The sequence below is a fragment of the Ranitomeya variabilis genome, chromosome 1 (assembly GCF_051348905.1).
Source record: "Ranitomeya variabilis isolate aRanVar5 chromosome 1, aRanVar5.hap1, whole genome shotgun sequence".
NCBI lineage: Eukaryota > Metazoa > Chordata > Amphibia > Anura > Dendrobatidae > Ranitomeya > Ranitomeya variabilis.
Genome location: NC_135232.1, coordinates 727,123,163 through 727,145,565, shown reverse-complemented (window position 1 = coordinate 727,145,565; position 22,403 = coordinate 727,123,163). Strand labels below are relative to the sequence as shown.

At 44.4% G+C, this 22,403-nt stretch overlaps 1 protein-coding gene across 1 annotated transcript in view; it reads left to right on the top strand.

The window, feature by feature from the left end:
* LOC143781729 (alpha-1-antitrypsin-like) overlaps nucleotides 1-18,373 on the top strand; it is a 29,849-nt gene extending 11,476 nt beyond the window's left edge. The window contains exons 4-5 of the mRNA XM_077268478.1: nucleotides 17,643-17,790; nucleotides 18,136-18,373. Of these exons, the coding sequence (XP_077124593.1) occupies nucleotides 17,643-17,790; nucleotides 18,136-18,324 (337 nt within the window). The 3' untranslated portion in view covers nucleotides 18,325-18,373. The remainder of the gene's footprint in view (nucleotides 1-17,642; nucleotides 17,791-18,135) is intronic.
* Nucleotides 18,374-22,403: the final 4,030 nt, after the last annotated feature.

Here is a 22,403-nt window from a genome sequence, read left to right as displayed (position 1 = left end):
TCAGGAAAAGGCTCAGCGTTTTGCTAACCGCCGTCGGTGTGTTGGTCCTCGGCTTCGTGTGGGGGATTTAGTCTGGTTATCTTCTCGTCATGTTCTTATGAAGGTTTCTTCCCCTAAGTTCAAGCCTCGGTTTATTGGTCCTTATAAGATTTCTGAGATTATCAATCCAGTGTCTTTTCGTTTGGCCCTTCCAGCCTCTTTTGCCATCCACAATGTTTTCCATAGATCTTTGTTGCGGAGATATGTGGTACCCGTTGTTCCCTCTGTTGATCCTCCTGCCCCGGTGTTGGTTGAGGGGGAGTTGGAATATGTTGTTGAGAAAATTTTGGATTCTCGTCTTTCGAGGCGGAGGCTTCAGTATCTTGTTAAGTGGAAGGGTTATGGCCAGGAGGATAATTCTTGGGTGGTTGCCTCCGATGTCCATGCTGCCGATTTGGTTCGTGCTTTTCACTTGGCTCGTCCTGATCGGCCTGGGGGCTCTGGTGAGGGTTCGGTGACCCCTCCTCAAGGAGGGGTACTGTTGTGAATTCCGCTCTTGGGCTCCCTCCGGTGGTTGTAAGTAGCACTTTTGTGAATTCTGCTCTTGGGCTCCCTCCTGTGGTTTTGAGTGGTATAGCTGCTTCTTGGATTTAGCATCAGCAGCTGCTTCCACTGATCGTCTTTCTGGCTCGGCTATTTTAGTCTGGCCTTATTCCTCAATCAATGCCAGTTGTCAATTGTTCCTGCTTGGAGCCACTGAAAAGCCACTCTTTTGGATTTCCCTGACACTCTGTCCAGTTCAGCAAAGATAAGTCCTTGCTTGTCCTTTTGCAGTCCACTTGTTGTGGACTTATTTGTTCAGCACATTCTATGTTTTGCTCATTTGTCCAGCTTATCAGTATGGATCTATTCTGCTAAGCTGGAAGCTCTGGGCTGCAGATTTTGACCTCCACACCTTTAGTAAGGTGTGGAGATTTTTGCATATCTCTGCGGTGGAATTTTTCTAGTTTTTATTACTGACCGCACAGTGTTCTTTCCTGTACTATCTATCTAGCTAGAAGTGGCCTCCTTTGCTAAATCTTGTTTCATACTACGTATGTAATTTCCTTCTCCTCTCACAGTCAATATTTGTGGGGGGCTGTCCTATCCTTTGGGAATCTTCTCTGAGGCAAGATAGCTTTCCTATTCCTACCTTTAGGGGTAGCTAGTTCTCCGGCTGTGACGAGGTGTCTAGGGAGTGACAGGAACATCCCACGGCTACTGCTAGTGTTGTGTTAAGGTCAGGAACTGCGGTCTGTATAGTTACCACATGCTCAGAGCTAGTCGCATGTCGCTCCTAAATTACCAGTCCATAACACATTACATTACATATACTGTACTGATCCTGAGTTATATCCTGCATTATACTCCTCAGCTGCACTCATTATAGTGCTGGTGCAGTCACTGTATACATACATTACATTACTGATCCTGGGTTACATCCTATGTTATATTCCAGAGCTGCACTCACTAGTCTGCTGGTGCAGTTAATGTGTACATACTGTATATTACATTACTGATCCTGAGCTACATTTTGTATTATACTCCAGAGCTGTATTTACTATTCTGCAGGTGCAGTCACTGTGTACTGTACATACATTACATTACTGATCCTGTACTGATCCTGAGTTACATTCTGAAGTATACTCCAGAGCTGCACTCACTATTCTGCTGGTGCAGTCACTGTGTACATACATTACTTTACTTATCCTGCACTGATCCTAAGTTACATTTTGTATTATACTCCAGAGCTGCATGCGCTATTCTGCTGGTGCAGTCACTGTGTACATACGTTACATTACTGATCCTGTACTGATCCTGAGTTACATTTTGTATTATACTATAGAGCTGCACTCACTATTCTGCTGGTGCAGTCACTGTGTACATACATTACATTACTGATCCTGTACTGATCCTGAGTTACATTCTGAAGTATACTCCAGAGCTGCACTCACTATTCTGCTGGTGCAGTCACTGTGTACATACATTACATTACTTATCCTGCACTGATCCTAAGTTACATTTTGTATTATACTCCAGAGCTGCACTCGCTATTCTGCTGGTGCAGTCACTGTGTACATACATTACTTTACTTATCCTGCACTGATCCTAAGTTACATTTTGTATTATACTCCAGAGCTGCATGCGCTATTCTGCTGGTGCAGTCACTGTGTACATACATTACATTACTTATCCTTCACTGATCCTGAGTTACATTTTGTATTATACTCCAGAGCTGCACTCACTAGGGTTGAGCGACTTTCATTTTTTTAAGATCGAGTCTGGTTTTGTGAAACCCGATTTAGTCCAGAGTCGAGTCGAGTGAAGTCGGCCGATTATCGCTAAAAGTCGGGGATCGACCGAAACACGAAACCCAATGCAAGTCAATGGGGAAGCATAGCCGGCAGTGAGTGGAGGCCAGGAAAACACCTACAGTGCACATTTTACTGCCAAAAACATCCATTCTTGTTTTCTGAAGCTTGTCAATCTTAATTAACTTTATAATAATAGTTGGGCACTGGAAATTGGGGGTCATTTGGCAAAAGTTGTGGGGGTAGGGCTGGTTCAAGGTTTTAGTGGGCCCAGGAAACATGGACTACGTCATGGCGGTGGAGCAGGGAGAGGTAAGTATTTCAACGTTGCAAGTGCTGTGATCCTGAGCAAGCAGGGGGGGCCCACTCGTTCGCATTGGCACTGGCACAGGGCCCCTCAAAGTACGGCGGTGTGTTTGCATGGCGGGGGCGCCTCCCACCAGCAGCGACACTTTTGCGTACTCTGAGTGGCCCTGTGCCAGTGACGTCGCCAACGAGTATGCCCCCCCACCTGATGAAGGAACCTGCACTTTCATCTGCACCTTCCTCTTTGTCCCTGTGTAAGGTGGTATAATATGCGGGAAGGGGAACCTTACTTTCAGCAGGGTCAGATTCTGGCTGTGTAGAGTACAAGGGGAATGTAGTGGTCTAGGTCAATGTACCAGCAGACTCATCTAGCAGTGGCTGGGCAATGGGCAGGATGATGAGGAAACAGATATAGGGCCAAAGAATAAAGTAGGCTAAATGCAGATCAAAATTGGTACCAGGACTAAACAGGCGGCATTGCTTTGTTCAGTGGAGTAGCAAACCCAAGAGCAGCAGACACTGTTTCAAGGGCCTAACCACACTAGTAGGCCAAATGCAGTTTAATATCTGATAGTATAGGCCGAAAGCCAGAATGTGGAAGCTCAGCTTTGTTCAGTTGAGGACAACACCAGGGAGGGGCAGACACCGTTAGTAGGCCCTAACCACCATTTTGTTTTTTAAAAAACACTTAATGAGAGCCAGAAGGTTGAAGCTCAGCTTTATTCAGTTGAGGGCAACACCAGGGAGGGGCAGACACCGTTAGTAGGCCCTAAACACCATTTTGTTTTTTAAAAAACACTTAATGAGAGCCAGAAGGTTGAAGCTCAGCTTTATTCAGTTGAGGGCAACACCAGGCAGGGGCAGACACCGTTAGTAGGCCGGAACCACCATTTTGTTTTTTAAAAAACACTTAATGAGAGCCAGAAGGTTGAAGCTCAGCTTTATTCAGTTGAGGGCAACACCAGGCAGGGGCAGACACCGTTAGTAGGCCGGAACCAGCAATGTGTTTAAAAACAGCAGTTAATCAGAGCCGGAAGGTAGAAGCTCAGCTTTATTCAGTTGAGGGCAACACCAGGGAGGGGCAGAAGCCGTTAGTAGGCCCTAACCACCATTTTGTTTTTTAAAAAACACTTAATGAGAGCCAGAAGGTTGAAGCTCAGCTTTATTCAGTTGAGGGCAACGCCAGGGAGGGGCAGACACCGTTAGTAGGCCCTAACCACCATTTTGTTTTTTAAAAAACACTTAATGAGAGCCAGAAGGTTGAAGCTCAGCTTTATTCAGTTGAGGGCAACACCAGGGAGGGGCAGACACCGTTAGTAGGCCCTAAACACCATTTTGTTTTTTAAAAAACACTTAATGAGAGCCAGAAGGTTGAAGCTCAGCTTTATTCAGTTGAGGGCAACACCAGGCAGGGGCAGACACCGTTAGTAGGCCGGAACCACCATTTTGTTTTTTAAAAAACACTTAATGAGAGCCAGAAGGTTGAAGCTCAGCTTTATTCAGTTGAGGGCAACACCAGGCAGGGGCAGACACCGTTAGTAGGCCGGAACCAGCAATGTGTTTAAAAACAGCAGTTAATCAGAGCCGGAAGGTAGAAGCTCAGCTTTATTCAGTTGAGGGCAACACCAGGGAGGGGCAGAAGCCGTTAGTAGGCCCAAACCACCATTTTGTTTTTTAAAAAACACTTAATGAGAGCCAGAAGGTTGAAGCTCAGCTTTATTCAGTTGAGGGCAACACCAGGCAGGGGCAGACACCGTTAGTAGGCCGGAACCACCATTTTGTTTTTTAAAAAACACTTAATGAGAGCCAGAAGGTTGAAGCTCAGCTTTATTCAGTTGAGGGCAACACCAGGCAGGGGCAGACACCGTTAGTAGGCCGGAACCAGCAATGTGTTTAAAAACAGCAGTTAATCAGAGCCGGAAGGTAGAAGCTCAGCTTTATTCAGTTGAGGGCAACACCAGGCAGGGGCAGACACCGTTAGTAGGCCGGAACCAGCAATGTGTTTAAAAACAGCAGTTAATCAGAGCCGGAAGGTAGAAGCTCAGCTTTATTCAGTTGAGGGCAACACCAGGCAGGGGCAGACACCGTTAGTAGGCCGGAACCAGCAATGTGTTTAAAAACAGCAGTTAATCAGAGCCGGAAGGTAGAAGCTCAGCTTTATTCAGTTGAGGGCAACACCAGGGAGGGGCAGAAGCCGTTAGTAGGCCCTAACCACCATTTTGTTTTTTAAAAAACACTTAATGAGAGCCAGAAGGTTGAAGCTCAGCTTTATTCAGTTGAGGGCAACACCAGGCAGGGGCAGACACCGTTAGTAGGCCGGAACCACCATTTTGTTTTTTAAAAAACACTTAATGAGAGCCAGAAGGTTGAAGCTCAGCTTTATTCAGTTGAGGGCAACACCAGGCAGGGGCAGACACCGTTAGTAGGCCGGAACCAGCAATGTGTTTAAAAACAGCAGTTAATCAGAGCCGGAAGGTAGAAGCTCAGCTTTATTCAGTTGAGGGCAACACCAGGGAGGGGCAGAAGCCGTTAGTAGGCCCTAACCACCATTTTGTTTTTTAAAAAACACTTAATGAGAGCCAGAAGGTTGAAGCTCAGCTTTATTCAGTTGAGGACAACACCAGGCAGGGGCAGACACCGTTAGTAGGCCGGAACCAGCAATGTGTTTAAAAACAGCAGTTAATCAGAGCCGGAAGGTAGAAGCTCAGCTTTATTCAGTTGAGGGCAACACCAGGCAGGAGCAGACACCGTTAGTAGGCCGGAACCACCATTTTGTTTTTTAAAAAACACTTAATGAGAGCCAGAAGGTTGAAGCTCAGCTTTATTCAGTTGAGGGCAACACCAGGCAGGGGCAGACACCGTTAGTAGGCCGGAACCAGCAATGTGTTTAAAAACAGCAGTTAATCAGAGCCGGAAGGTAGAAGCTCAGCTTTATTCAGTTGAGGGCAACACCAGGCAGGGGCAGACACCGTTAGTAGGCCGGAACCAGCAATGTGTTTAAAAACAGCAGTTAATCAGAGCCGGAAGGTAGAAGCTCAGCTTTATTCAGTTGAGGACAACACCAGGGAGGGGCAGAAGCCGTTAGTAGGCCGGAACCAGCATTTTGTTTTTTAAAAAACACTTAATGAGAGCCAGAAGGTTGAAGCTCAGCTTTATTCAGTTGAGGGCAACACCAGGCAGGGGCAGACACCGTTAGTAGGCCGGAACCACCATTTTGTTTTTTAAAAAACACTTAATGAGAGCCAGAAGGTAGAAGCTCAGCTTTATTCAGTTGAGGACAACTTGAATTAGGGACTGCATACAGACTTAGCAGGCTGTCCCCTGTGTGGACCATGCATCCAATACATTAACCCATTGAGCCACAAAGGACACGTAACCTTCCGTGGCCATGCCTACAGGTCCATGTGTCTGTTGTCAGGTGTACCTTTGTCAGTGTAGGCCTATTGGAAGGAGGGACCGCAGACAGGCTTCGAAGGCCTAACACGATAAAATGGGCTGGCTGTAGGCACTTTAAAATTGGTTCCAGGGGTACACGGGCAGCAGTGGTCTGGTCAGTGGAGGCCTAGTGGAAGGAGGGACCGCAGACAGGCTTCGAAGGCCTAACACAATAAAATGGGCTGGCTGTAGGCACTTTAAAATTGGTTCCAGGGGTACACGGGCAGCAGTGGTCTGGTCAGTGGAGGCCTAGTGGAAGGAGGGACCGCAGACAGGCTTCGAAGGCCTAAAATAACAAACAATAGGCTCATGGCAGTTTTACAGCGGTTACATGGATACACGGGCAGGCAGCTTGGTGGTGAGTGGAGGAGTATTTAAAGTAGGGACCGCAGACAGGCTATCAAAGGCCTAAAATAACAAACAATAGGCTCATGGCAGTTTTACAGCGGTTACATGGATACACGGGCAGGCAGCTTGGTGGTGAGTGGAAGAGTATTTAAAGTAGGGACCGCAGACAGGCTATCAAAGGCCTAAAATAACAAACAATAGGCTCATGGCAGTTTTACAGCGGTTACATGGATACACAGGCAGCTTGGTGGTGAGTGGAGGAGTATTTAAAGTAGGGACCGCAGACAGGCTATCAAAGGCCTAAAATAACAAACAATAGGCTCATGGCAGTTTTACAGCGGTTACATGGATACACGGGCAGGCAGCTGGTGATGAGTGGAGGAGTATTTAAAGTAGGGACCGTAGACAGGCTATCAAAGGCCTAAAATAACAAACAATAGGCTCATGGCAGTTTTACAGCGGTTACATGGATACACGGGCAGGCAGCTGGTGATGAGTGGAGGAGTATTTAAAGTAGGGACCGCAGACAGGCTATCAAAGGCCTAAAATAACAAACAATAGGCTCATGGCAGTTTTACAGCGGTTACATGAATACACGGGCAGGCAGCTGGTGATGAGTGGAGGAGTATTTAAAGTAGGGACCGCAGACAGGCTATCAAAGGCCTAAAATAACGAACAATAGGCTCATGGCAGTTTTACAGCGGTTACATGGATACACGGGCAGGCAGCTTGGTGGTGAGTGGAGGAGTATTTAAAGTAGGGACCGCAGACAGGCTATCAAAGGCCTAAAATAACAAACAATAGGCTCATGGCAGTTTTACAGCGGTTACATGGATACACGGGCAGGCAGCTGGTGATGAGTGGAGGAGTATTTAAAGTAGGGACCGCAGACAGGCTATCAAAGGCCTAAAATAACAAACAATAGGCTCATGGCAGTTTTACAGCGGTTACATGGATACACGGGCAGGCAGCTGGTGATGAGTGGAGGAGTATTTAAAGTAGGGACCGCAGACAGGCTATCAAAGGCCTAAAATAACAAACAATAGGCTCATGGTAGTTTTACAGCGGTTACATGGATACACGGGCAGGCAGCTGGTGATGAGTGGAGGAGTATTTAAAGTAGGGACCGCAGACAGGCTATCAAAGGCCTAAAATAACAAACAATAGGCTCATGGCAGTTTTACAGCGGTTACATGGATACACGGGCAGGCAGCTGGTGATGAGTGGAGGAGTATTTAAAGTAGGGACCGCAGACAGGCTATCAAAGGCCTAAAATAACAAACAATAGGCTCATGGCAGTTTTACAGCGGTTACATGGATACACGGGCAGGCAGCTGGTGATGAGTGGAGGAGTATTTAAAGTAGGGACCGCAGACAGGCTATCAAAGGCCTAAAATAACAAACAATAGGCTCATGGCAGTTTTACAGCAGTTACATGGATACACGGGCAGGCAGCTGGTGATGAGTGGAGGAGTATTTAAAGTAGGGACCGCAGACAGGCTATCAAAGGCCTAAAATAACAAACAATAGGCTCATGGCAGTTTTACAGCGGTTACATGGATACACAGGCAGCTTGGTGGTGAGTGGAGGAGTAGTGCAAGGAGTGTCTGTCCCAGTACTCCCAAAATATAAATAGATGTTAATGTCTCGCAAAACAACCAAAACAAAAAAAAAGGTGGCATACTTAGGTACAGGGGTGGGCTCATCTACTGAGTTTCTGACATAGTAATTTGGCAGTAACTATTTAATGGTGTCAATATAGGACACAGACACAGACTACTTTAAGTTGCATCATAGATGTCTACAAATTTGTATTGTCAGTGCCAGACATTGAATGATGTCAGCGAATAGACTAAAGATTGGTGGAGCTGTGCGACATAATTTTGCACGTGGTAGAGCACATTTTGAGCTGGGGTAGGGGGGAACTCTCTTGAGGCCGGCGGGACCGCCCCAGGGCCCCTCATGTTACAACGGTGTGTCTGACGTTGGGTGCGCACCGCCACCGCCAGAGACACTACATTGTACTATGAAGGACCCAGTAGCAATGCCGTCAACCAAAAGCGAGCACACCCACCTCTTCAGACAAACAGCAGTCTCACGGGTGCTTGCGCCAAGTCGCGATACCACGGCCCCGTGTGGGGAGTTTTGCCATTTAGGGAGGTGTAAACATGTCGTATGCTGTACAATCAGCTGCAGCAAATTAGACATTAGAAAAGTAATTCACAGGCAAGAGCTTTTCATAGGAAAGCTAGGTGTCGGCCGGGCAAGGTGGGGCAAAAGATTTTGAAATCCAGTTGTGGTTCATTTTAATGAATGTTAGATCGTCAACATTTTGGGTAGCCAGACGAGTCCTTTTTTCGGTTAATATTGAACCTGCAGCACTGAATACTCTTTCTGATAGGACACTTGCTGCCGGGCAAGCAAGCTCCTGCAATGCATATTCTGCCAATTCTGGCCAGGTGTCTAATTTGGAGGCCCAGTAAACAAATGGGAATGACGGTTGAGGGAGAACATCGATAAGGGATGAAAAATAGTTAGTAACCATACTGGACAAATGTTGTCTCCTGTCACTTTCAATTGATGCAGCAGTACCTGTCCTGTCTGCGGTCATAGCAAAATCACTCCACAACCTGGTCAGAAAACCCCTCTGTCCAACGCCACTTCTGATGTGTGCACCCCTAACACTCCTAGTCTGCTGCCCCCTGGAGCTCGTGTGAGAACGATCACGTGCGCTGTGTGCTGGGAATGCCTGAAGCAAACGGTCAACAAGAGTTGATTGTTTGGTTGCTAATATTAGTTCCAAGTTCTCATGTGGCATAATATTTTGCAATTTGCCTTTATAGCGTGGATCAAGGAGGCAGGCCAACCAGTAATCGTCATCGTTCATCATTTTCGGAATGCGTGTGTCCCTTTTTAGGATACGTAAGGCATAATCCGCCATGTGGGCCAAAGTTCCAGTTGTCAAATCTCCGGTTGTGATTGGTTGAGGGGCAGTTGCAGGCAAATCTACGTCACTTGTGTCCCTCAAAAAACCAGAACCCGGCCGTGACACGCAACCAATTTCCTGTGCCCCCGGGAAAGGTTCGGCATTAAAAATATACTCATCCCCATCATCCTCCTCGTCCTCCACCTCCTCTTCGCCCGCTACCTCGTCCTGTACACTGCCCTGACCAGACAATGGCTGACTGTCATCAAGGCTTTCCTCTTCCTCTGGTGCAGACGCCTGCTCCTTTATGTGCGTCAAACTTTGCATCAGCAGACGCATTAGGGGGATGCTCATGCTTATTACGGCGTTGTCTGCACTAACCAGCCGTGTGCATTCCTCAAAACACTGAAGGACTTGACACATGTCTTGTATCTTAGACCACTGCACACCTGACAACTCCATGTCTGCCATCCTACTGCCTGCCCGTGTATCCTCCCACAAATAAATAACAGCACGCCTCTGTTCGCACAGTCTCTGAAGCATGTGCAGTGTTGAGTTCCACCTTGTTGCAACGTCTATGATGAGGCGATGCTGGGGAAGGTTCAAAGACCGCTGATAGGTCTGCATACGGCTGGCGTGTACAGGCGAACGTCGGATATGTGAGCAAAGTGCACGCACTTTGAGGAGCAGGTCGGAGAACCCAGGATAAGTTTTCAATAAGCACTGCACCACCAGGTTTAAGGTGTGAGCCAGGCAAGGAATGTGTTTCAGTTGGGAAAGGGAGATGGCAGCCATGAAATTCCTTCCGTTATCACTCACTACCTTGCCTGCCTCAAGATCTACTGTGCCCAGCCACGACTGCGTTTCTTGTTGCAAGAACTCGGACAGAACTTCCGCGGTGTGTCTGTTGTCGCCCAAACACTTCATAGCCAATACAGCCTGCTGACGCTTGGCAGTAGCTGGCCCATAATGGGACAACTGGTGTGCAACAGTGTCATCTGCCGATGGAGTGGTTGGCAGACTGCGTTCTGTGGAAGAGCTGTAGCTTCTGCAGAAGGACGAGGAGGAGGAGGAGGAGGGGGTGCGAACGCCTACAGCCAACTGTTTCCTAGACCGTGGGCTAGGCACAACTGTCCCTAAATTGATGTCGCCTGTGGACCCTGCATCCACCACATTCACCCAGTGTGCCGTGATGGACACATAACGTCCCTGGCCATGCCTACTGGTCCATGCATCTGTAGTCAGGTGCACCTTTGTACTCACAGATTGCCTGAGTGCATGGACGATGCGCTGTTTAACATGCTGGTGCAGGGCTGGGATGGCTTTTCTGGAAAAAAAGTGTCGACTGGGTAGCTCGTATCGTGGTTCAGCGTACTCCATCAGGGCTTTGAAAGCTTCGCTTTCAACTAACCGGTAGGGCATCATCTCTAACGAGATTAGTCTAGCTATGTGGGCGTTAAAACCCTGTGTACGCGGATGCGAGGATAAGTACTTCCTTTTTCTAACCAGAGTCTCATGTAGGGTGAGCTGGACTGGAGAGCTGGAGATCGTGGAACTTTCGGGTGTGCCGGTGTACATGGCAGACTGATAGACGGTTGGAGACGGTATTGTTTCCGCTGGTGCCCTAGATGCAATATTTCCTCCTACAAAACTGGTGGTTCCCTGACCCTGACTGCTTTTGGCTGGCAAAGAAACCTGCACAGATACTGCCGGTGGTGCGGAAAATGGTGGCCTTACAGTGACGGAAGGGATGTTGCGTTGCTGACTAGCTTCATTGGCCGAGGGTGCTACAACCTTAAGGGACGTTTGGTAGTTAGTCCAGGCTTGAAAATGCATGGTGGTTAAGTGTCTATGCATGCAACTAGTATTTAGACTTTTCAGATTCTGACCTCTGCTTAAGCTAGTTGAACATTTTTGACAGATGACTTTGCGCTGATCAGTTGGATGTTGTTTAAAAAAATGCCAGACTGCACTCTTCCTAGACTCGGATCCCTTTTCAGGGATTGCAGACTGAGCTTTAACCGGATGGCCACGCTGTCCTCCAACAGGTTTTGGCTTTGACACGCGTTTTGGGCCAGATACGGGCCCGGCAGATGGAACCTGTTGCGATGTTGATGCCTGCTGCGGCCCCTCCTCCACCTCCGCTTCTGAACTACTGCCGCCTGCACCCTGTTCCCCCAATGGCTGCCAATCGGGGTCAATAACTGGGTCATCTATTACCTCCTCTTCGAGCTCGTGTGCAACTTCGTCTGTGTCACTGTGTCGGTCGGTGGTATAGCGTTCGTGGCGGGGCAACATAGTCTCATCAGGGTCTGATTGTGGATCTGTACCCTGAGAGGGCAATGTGGTGGTCTGAGTCAAAGGAGCAGCATAGTACTCTGGCTGTGGCTGTGCATCAGTGCACTCCATGTCAGAATCTACTTGTAATGGGCATGGCCTGTTAAATGTTTCACTTTCTAAGCCAGGGACGGTATGTGTAAAGAGCTCCATGGAGTGACCCGTTGTGTCGCCTGCTGCATCCTTCTCTCTTGTTGTAGTTTTTGCTGAGGAGGACAAGGAAGCGACTTGTCCCTGACCGTGAACATCCACAAGCGACGCGCTGCTTTTACATTTACCAGTTTCGCAAGAGGAGGCAAAAGAGCTAGAGGCTGAGTCTGCAATGTAAGCCAAAACTTGCTGTTGCTGCTCCGCCTTTAAAAGCGGTTTTCCTACTCCCAGAAAAGAGAGCGTTCGAGGCCTTGTGTAGCCTGACGACGAAACTGGCTCCACAGCTCCAGACTTAGGTGGAATATTTTTATCCCCACGACCACCTGATGCTCCACTACCACTACCATCATTACCAGCTGACAATGAACGCCCACGACGACCTCTTGCACCAGACTTCCTCATTGTTTTAAAATCTTAACCAAAGTAACTTTATTTGTTGCTGTCAAACAACTTACACGGTGAGCTATAACTTCAGTATGATTTCAATATCCCTTAACAGGTTGGTGAGACCACAAGGAAAATCAGGCACAATGTTACACACTCTGTTTTCTGTGGCACAAAATCACAGAGATGACACACACGCAGGACTGTCACTCAAGCACTAATGTCAATATTAATCTCCCACCTAATTTATTTTTTTTTTTTCTCAGGGAGACTTTAGAAACCAAATAATATTAAAAAAACCAAAAAAAAAAATAGCCTTTCTATGGCCCACTGAATGAGAGAGAGAGGTGGCACACCCAGGAGTCAAGACTGGCACACAAGCTGAAAGGGCAATATTACTCTCCCACTGTTTTTTTATGTATTTTTTGTTTTTTAAGGGAGACTTTAGAAACCCAATAATATTTAAAAAAAAAAAAAAAAAAGGCTTTCTATGGCCCACAATTAGAGAGAGAGAGGTGGCACACCCAGGAGTCAAGGCTGGCGCACAAGCTGAAAGGGCAATATTACTCTCCCACTGTTTTTTTAAGTTTTTTTTTATTTTCAGGGAGACTTTAGAAACCAAATAATATTAAAAAAACCAAAAAAATAAATAGCTTTTCTATGGCCCACTGAATGAGAGAGAGAGGTGGCACACCCAGGAGTCAAGACTGGCACACAAGCTGAAAGGGCAATATTACTCTCCCACTGTTTTTTTATGTATTTTTTGTTTTTTAAGGGAGACTTTAGAAACCAAATAATATTTAAAAAAAAACAAAAAAAAAAAGGCTTTCTATGGCCCACAATTAGAGAGAGAGAGGTGGCACACCCAGGAGTCAAGACTGGCGCACAAGCTGAAAGGGCAATATTACTCTCCCACTGTTTTTTTAAGTTTTTTTTTTTTTTCAGGGAGACTTTAGAAACCAAATAATATTAAAAAAAACAAAAAAATAAATAGCCTTTCTATGGCCCACAATTAGAGAGAGAGAGGTGGCACACCCAGGAGTCAAGACTGGCACACAAGCTGAAAGGGCAATATTACTCTCCCACTGTTTTTTTATGTATTTTTTGTTTTTTAAGGGAGACTTTAGAAACCCAATAATATTAAAAAAAAAAAAAAAAAAAGGCTTTCTATGGCCCACAATTAGAGAGAGAGAGGTGGCACACCCAGGAGTCAAGACTGGCGCACAAGCTGAAAGGGCAATATTATTCTCCCACTGTTTTTTTAAGTTTTTTTTTTTTTTCAGGGAGACTTTAGAAACCAAATAATATTAAAAAAACCCAAAAAATAAATAGCCTTTCTATGGCCCACAATTAGAGAGAGAGAGGTAGCACACCCAGGAGTCAAGACTGGCACATAAGCTGAAAGGGCAATATTACTCTCCCACTGTTTTTTTATGTATTTTTTGTTTTTTAAGGGAGACTTTAGAAACCAAATAATATTAAAAAAAAAACAAAAAAAAAAAGGCTTTCTATGGCCCACAATTAGAGAGAGAGAGGTGGCACACCCAGGAGTCAAGACTGGCGCACAAGCTGAAAGGGCAATATTACTCTCCCACTGTTTTTTTAAGTTTTTTTTTTTTTATTTTCAGGGAGACTTTAGAAACCAAATAATATTAAGAAAACCAAAAAAATAAATAGCCTTTCTATGGCCCACTGAATGAGAGAGAGAGGTGGCACACCCAGGAGTCAAGACTGGCACACAAGCTGAAAGGGCAATATTACTCTCCCACTGTTTTTTTATGTATTTTTTGTTTTTTAAGGGAGACTTTAGAAACCAAATAATATTAAAAAAAAAACAAAAAAAAAAAGGCTTTCTATGGCCCACAATTAGAGAGAGAGAGGTGGCACACCCAGGAGTCAAGACTGGCGCACAAGCTGAAAGGGCAATATTACTCTCCCACTGTTTTTTTAAGTTTTTTTTTTTTTTCAGGGAGACTTTAGAAACCAAATAATATTAAAAAAAACAAAAAAATAAATAGCCTTTCTATGGCCCACAATTAGAGAGAGAGAGGTGGCACACCCAGGAGTCAAGACTGGCACATAAGCTGAAAGGGCAATATTACTCTCCCACTGTTTTTTTATGTATTTTTTGTTTTTTAAGGGAGACTTTAGAAACCCAATAATATTTAAAAAAAAAAAAAAAAAAAGGCTTTCTATGGCCCACAATTAGAGAGAGAGAGGTGGCACACCCAGGAGTCAAGACTGGCGCACAAGCTGAAAGGGCAATATTACTCTCCCACTGTTTTTTTAAGTTTTTTTTTTTTTATTTTCAGGGAGACTTTAGAAACCAAATAATATTAAAAAAACAAAAAAAATAAATAGCCTTTCTATGGCCCACTGAATGAGAGAGAGAGGTGGCACACCCAGGAGTCAAGACTGGCACACAAGCTGAAAGGGCAATATTACTCTCCCACTGTTTTTTTATGTATTTTTTGTTTTTTAAGGGAGACTTTAGAAACCAAATAATATTAAAAAAAAAACAAAAAAAAAAAGGCTTTCTATGGCCCACAATTAGAGAGAGAGAGGTGGCACACCCAGGAGTCAAGACTGGCGCACAAGCTGAAAGGGCAATATTACTCTCCCACTGTTTTTTTAAGTTTTTATTTTATTTTCAGGGAGACTTTAGAAACCAAATAATAAGAAAAAAAATAAATAAATAAATAGGCTTTCTATAGCCCACTGAATAAGAGATAGCACACACAGCAGTGGCACACAAGCCCTGACTGAGGCCAATATTTTTCTACCACTGATTGATGTAGTGTTTTTGTGTTGAGGTAGAATTTAGAACACAAATCACGGAAAAAATAAATAGGCTTTCTATGGCCCACTCAGTGAGAGATGGCACACACAGGGATGGCACTGTAGCAGAAATGCCAATCTTAATCTCCCACAAAAAAAAAACAAAAAAAAAAAACAGGGACTGTCCTACAATTACTATCTCCCTGCAGTAATCTAAGCCAGGTATGGCAGGCAGCAATAGGAGTGGACTGAGGCACAAATTAAATAAAAAGTGTGGACAAACAAAAAAGATAGCTGTGCAGAAAGGAACAAGAGGATATGTGCTTTGAAAAAAGCAGTTGGTTTCCACAGTGGCGTACACACAGCAATACAGCTATCACGGAGCCTTCTAGGGCAGCCCAATGAGCTACAGCGCTGAGGAAAAAAAAAAAAAAATAGCTTCCACTGTTCCTGCACACCGAAGGTGGTGTTGGACAGTGGAAATCGCTACAGCACAAGCGGTTTGGTGGTTAGTGGACCCTGCCTAACGCTCTCCCTGCTTCTGACGAAGCGGCAGCAACCTCTCCCTAAGCTCAGATCAGCAGCAGTAAGATGGCGGTCGGCGGGAACGCCCCTTTATAGCCCCTGTGACGCCGCAGACAGCAAGCCAATCACTGCAATGCCCTTCTCTAAGATGGTGGGGACCAGGATCTATGTCATCACGCTGCCCACACTCTGCGTTCACCTTCATTGGCTGAGAAATGGCGCTTTTCGCGTCATTGAAACGCGACTTTGGCGCGAAAGTCGCGTACCGCATGGCCGACAAGCACAGGGGTCGGATCGGGTTTCATGAGACGCCGACTTAGCCAAAAGTCGGCGACTTTTGAAAATGATCGACCCGTTTCGCTCAACCCTAGCACTCACTATTCTGCTGGTGCAGTCACTGTATACATACATTACATTACTGATCCCATACTGATCCTGAGTTTCATTCTGAAGTATACTCCAGAGCTGCACTCACTATTTTGCTGGCGCAGTCCCTGTGTACATACATTACATTACGTATCCTGTACTGAGCCTGAGTTATATCCTGCATTATACTCCATAGCTGCACTCATTATTCTGCTGGTGCAGTCACTGTTTACATACATTACATTTCTGATCCTGAGTTACACCCTGTATTATACCACAGAGCTGCACTCACTATTCTGCTGGTGCAGTTACTGTGTGCATAAATTACTTTACTGATCCTGAGTTACATGCTGTATTATACTCCAGAGCTGCACTCACTATTCTGCTGGTGCAGTCACTGTGTACATACATTACATTACTGATCCTGAGTTACCTCCTGTATTATACCCCAAAGCTGCACTCACTATTCTGCTGGTGCAGTCACTGTGTGCATAAATTACTTTACTGATCCTGAGTTACATGCTGTATTATACTCCAGAGCTGCACTCACTATTCTGCTGGTGAACTCACTGTGTACATACAGTACATTACATTACTGATCCTGAGTTAGATTCCCTATTATTCTCCAGAGCTGCACTCACTATTCTGCTGGTGCAGTCACTGTGTACGTACATTACATTACGGATTCTGTACTGATCCTGAGTTATATCCTGCATTATACTCCACAGCTGCACTCATTATTCTGCTGGTGCAGTCACTGTATACATACATTACATTACTAATCCTGTACTGATCCTGAGTTACATCCTGTATTATACTCCAGAGCTGCACTCACTATTCTTCTGGTGAAATCCCTGTGTACATACATTACATTAATGATCCTGAGTTACATTCTGTTTTATACTCCAGAGCTGCAATCGCTATTCTGCTGGTGCAGTCACTGTGTGCATACATTACATTACTGATCCCGTACTGATCCTGAGTTACATCGTGTATTATACTACAGAGCTGCACTCACTATTCTGCTGGTGCACTCACTGTGTACATACATAACATTACTGATCCTGTACTGATCCTGAGTTACATCATGTATTATACTACAGAGCTGCACTCACTATTCTGCTGGTGCAGTCCCTGTGTACATACATTACATTACTGATGATGTACTGATCCTGAGTTACATCGTGTATTATACTACAGAGCTGCACTCACTATTCTGCTGGTGCAGTCACTGTGTACATACATTACATTACTGATCCTGTACTGATCCTGAGTTACATTCTGTATTATACTCCAGAGCTGCACGCACTATTCTGCTGGTGCAGTCACTGTGTACATACATTACTGATCCTGAGTTACATCCTGTATGATACTCCAGAGCTGCACTCACTATTCTGCTGGTGTAGTCACTGTGTACATACATTACATTAGTGATCTTGAGTTACATCCTGTATTATACCCCAGAGCTGCACTCACTATTCTGCTGGTGCAGTCACTGTGTACATACATTACATTACTGATGGTGAGTTAGATCCTATATTATACCTCAGAGCTGCACTCACACTTCTGCTATTTACAGGCTTTGAATGGTATGCTATCCATCCTGGGTGCAGGTTAGTTGCTCAGTATGGTTTTGCTGATGAAAATTAGCTTGTTATTATTGCAACGGTACAATTAAGTTATGATTGCAGTGTGAACATGGACTTTTTAGTGGGACATTTCTATGATATAAAATGAGACTTCTTCCCTTTGCACAGAGAGATTATTCTATCAATTCCAAAATTTTCCATGTCCGGAGAACTTGATCTTAAGAATGTACTAGAACATTTGGGTATCACAGAGGTATTTTCTGATGACGCCAACCTATCCGGGATTACGGGAGACTCCAGGCTAAAATTGTCAAAGGTAAAATTAATTTTGGGTTTGAGCAAAGAATCATTTTCAGGGGCTGAATCTCCCTAATGAGACCGACTGGAATCACATTGGTAGTGCCCCATGGGAAGAATTCTGCAAATTAGTTCACCCCTCCCAACATATTTTAGTCAAAAAAGACATTTTTATTAAAATAAATTGTCCAAAGATTTACGCATCATTTCTCGAAGGAAAGGTCAGTTGCCTTCTCTGGTCATTGCAGCTGATTCTTAGGGGACTTGTGGGTGGGAATGTTCCTAATTTGACCACTCCCTTAACGACTCAATAAGAGAGCAGGTGACCTATGTTTTATGACTTTTCTGCTCTCAACTACTGTAGGCTGTCCATAAAGCCGTGCTGAAAATGGATGAGGAGGGAACAGAAGACGCTGCCGAAACGGCCATTGGGATATCCAAGCTCAGTCCTTCAACACATGTCACACTTGACCGACCGTTCATATTCTCCATCTACAACAAAGATATTTCCAACGATATTTTGACTGGAAGAATGATGAACCCAACAAAATAGAATGAGTTCCAACACGTTTGTCACACAATAAAGCACTGTGCCTACTCTCTGTCTGTGCCGTTCTTACTCTAGTCTTGTATTATCAGTGTTATGGCAGCTGCACTGATAACATGATGTACATCCCTCCATGACTGTTGCCATCAATTACTGTCTTTAGCTGTCATTCATTATACATGTGAGTCCAATGATTACTGCAGTGGTCAAAGGAATATTTGGTAAGTGGCAGCTGCAGGAAGTATGTAGACACCAGTGGAGGGGCACTGGCCAGCAGAGTAGTCAACTGGTTATGTACAGGATTTTTTTGTTGTATCTCACCTATTGTCAAGTCGGACGCTATTCACACTAGGGCGTCCGACAGACAGCGGTAATTCCACATTCATCCACTATATCCTCAGTGGCGCCGGCTAGATCTTTATCCAGGTTGCCCAGGGTTAATCTAGCTGGTACTCGGGTTGGAGGCTGGGTCACGCCCACGGCCTTTAAATAGTAGTGCTGGACTTTGGGCATCGCCGATTATAGCTTGTGCCTCGTGCCTTGTGATTTCGGTCTGGAGTGGTGGTCATGGAGAAGTAATATCGTATCTGGTGGTGTATTATCCTTTGTTATATTTCTCCTTCCTATATTTGTATTTGTTTTGCCCTGGGCACATTATTGTGTTTTCCTGTGTCTGTGGCAAGGTGCGTTTTTTAGTTTTCCCTGTCTGTGCTTTCTGTGGTGGTTGGTGTGAGGTCTATTCACTGGGTGGCAGGTGGTGGTTTCAGCATAGGGCTGAAACAGGAGTCAGGGCCAGGCCTGGTGGCCCAGACAAGCACACCATTAGTGTAAATTCTGGGAGAGGTACAGACAGGATTTTCCCTAGTCTGAGGGATATCGCAGGGGCCCTGGTAACCAGCATTAGCTTACCTAGTCTCCCCGTGACACTTATACCTTGTTAGCAGGGCTGGTTTTACACCAAGTGGGGCCCTGGGCAAAAAGCATAATGGGGCCCTAAATGCTCACATATTACACCATCACACGCAAACATTTAGGTTGCATTTACATGCAATGAGTTGAGACCACTAAACGAGCATGATTGACAATATTGAAGTCGTTTGGTGCTAGTTTATCGGCCTCTTTACACGATGACAAATTTTTGGCAGAGAACGATCACCAGTAGATCAATCTGTCCCCATAAAGTATCATATTATCAGCAGCACATCTGCAGTTTGCACTGAGCGATGTGCTGATGAGAGCAGTGGGTTTTGTTCCACCAAAAACAATCCGCTGGCCCACTGAATAAGCAGTTTTGCTAATTTGCTGTTTGTTTTCTGTCATGTTTACAACTGTAAACGCTTGCCTGTGCATTTGGGATTTACAGTATAAGTGGATGCTACATACACAGTATGTGATACACACATTGTATTTTACATACACATATGTATACACACATAGCACACACGCAAGTATACACCGATCACATACATGCACACACATATGTAAACACAGAACACATACAAATATGTATAAACAAAGCAAATACATACAGACACATGCATGTACAGAGCACTTACATACATACAGACATGGTTATACACAGAGCACAGAAACATATATATCTACAAAGAATCCATAAACTCTGATGTATTCACTAACATATACAACCAGGAGCCCATACACTCTGACATCATCACTAATATATACCACCAGGAGCCCATACTATTCTGATATCCTCACTAATATATATCACCAAGAGCCCAAACATTCTGATGTCCTCACTAATATATACCACCAGGAGCCCATGCATTCTGATGTCCTCACTAATAAATACCACCAGGAGCCCATACATTCCGATATCCTCATCAATACCACCAGGAGCCCATACATTCCGATGTCCTCACTAATAAATACTACCAGGAGCCCATATATTCCAATATCCTCACTAATAAATACCCCCAGGAGCCCATACATTCCGATGTCCTCACTAATAAATACTACCAGGAGCCCATGATATTCCAATATCCTCACTAATAAATACACCCAGGAGCCCATACATTCCAATTTGCTCACTAATATATACCACCAGGAGTATACACATTCTGATGTCCTCACTAATATATACCACCAGGAGCCCATACATTCTGATGTCCTCACTAATATATACCTAATAGGAGCCCATACATTCTGATGTCCTCACTAATAAATACAACCAGGAGCCCATACATTCTGATGTCCTCACTAATATATACCTAATAGGAGCCCATACATTCTGATGTCCTCACTAGTCTATACCAACAAGAGCCCATATATTCTGATGTCCTCACTATTATATACCATCAGGAGCCTATACATTCTGATGACCTCAGTAATGTATACCTAACAGGAGTCCATACATTCTGATATCCTCACTTACACCTATATATATATATATATATATATATATACCACCTGGAGCCCATACATTCTGATGCCCTCACTAATATATACCACCTGGAGCAATACATTTTGATGACCTCACTAATATATAACCTCAGGATCCCATGCATTCTGATGCCCTCACTGATGTATACCACCTGGAGACCATAAATTTTGAAGTCCTCACTTATATATACCACCAGGAGCCCGTACATTCTGATATCCTCACTTATACACTACCGTTCAAAAGTTTAGGGTCACTTAGAAAGTCATAGTTACTCACCGGTTAATGGTATTTTTCGGAGTCCATGAAAGCACCACCTGAGAGAGGGGATCCACCCCTCAGGAGCAGAAAACCTACAGATACAAAATGGCGGCAGCTCTCCCACACATCAGTTGGTTTACAGAGCAAAAGAGGACCACCAAGGTTAATGACATGATTTATGTACAATAATATTACTACTAACTATTTACCACTGTGATATAAATACCAGATAACCACATCGTAACAGCACCATGCGCAAAACAAAACCTCAAAAAAGAGAGATTAACCAACTCCATATAATAATGAAAAAATTAGAGAAAAAAGGGAGTAATTAGGTTAAAAGAGAATATTTTATTAACATATCATAATAGTACTAAATACAACACACAAAGTAATAAATGGTGAAAAAGGATGATGTATAGGATCACCAGTGCCACATGTCCCATAAAAGGGAAGTATAAAAATGGGAAGAGTTCTCTCACTAAAGTGCAAGCATATTATGACCAAATGGTCTTCAAGTAAATATATAGAGGAACGCTTACCAGCAGATAGTAGATGGGGTAAATGGCACCAGAATAGATCCAGCAGAGCCCCCAATGTACGTTTTGCTTCTTAATTTGTTGCTTTCTCAAGGGGATAACTCTTGATCCAGGCAAGGACCTTTATATCTCACTAGCTGAAGAGCCCGTCGTTGCCTGGGCATAGTAAATATCTGTGGTTAGTTATAGCACCTCACTTCTCTTATTTTCCAATCACGCCTCTCATTTTCCCCCTCACATCTCTCATTTTCTCCCTTACACCTCTCATTTTCCCCCTCACTCCTCTTATTTTCCCCCTCACTCCTCTCATTCCCCCTCACTCCTCTCATTCCCCCCTAACACTTGTCATTTCGACCTCACATCTGTCATTTTCCAATCACTCCACTATTTTCCCTCACTCCTCTCAGTTTGCACTCACACCTTTTCATTTTCACCTCACACCCCTCATTTTCACCTCACACCTCTCATTTTCGCCTCAGTATATACATATTTGTCATTTCCCTTATATATGGTATACACCTGTATGTCATCTCCTGTATATAGTATATACCTGTATGTCATCTCCCCTGTAAATAGTATATACCTGCTGTATGTCATCTCCTCCTGTATATTGTATATACCTATGTGTCATCTCCTCCTGTATATAGTATATACCTGTATGTCATCTCTTCTCTATATACTATATACCTGTATGTCATCTGCTCCTATATATAGTATATACCTGTATGTCATCTCCTGTATATAGTATATACCTGTATGTCATCTACCCTGTATATAGTATATACCTGCTGTATGTCATCTCCTCCTCTATATACCTATGTGTCATCTCCTCTTTTATATAGTATATACCTGTATGTCATCTCCTTCTGTATATAGTATATACG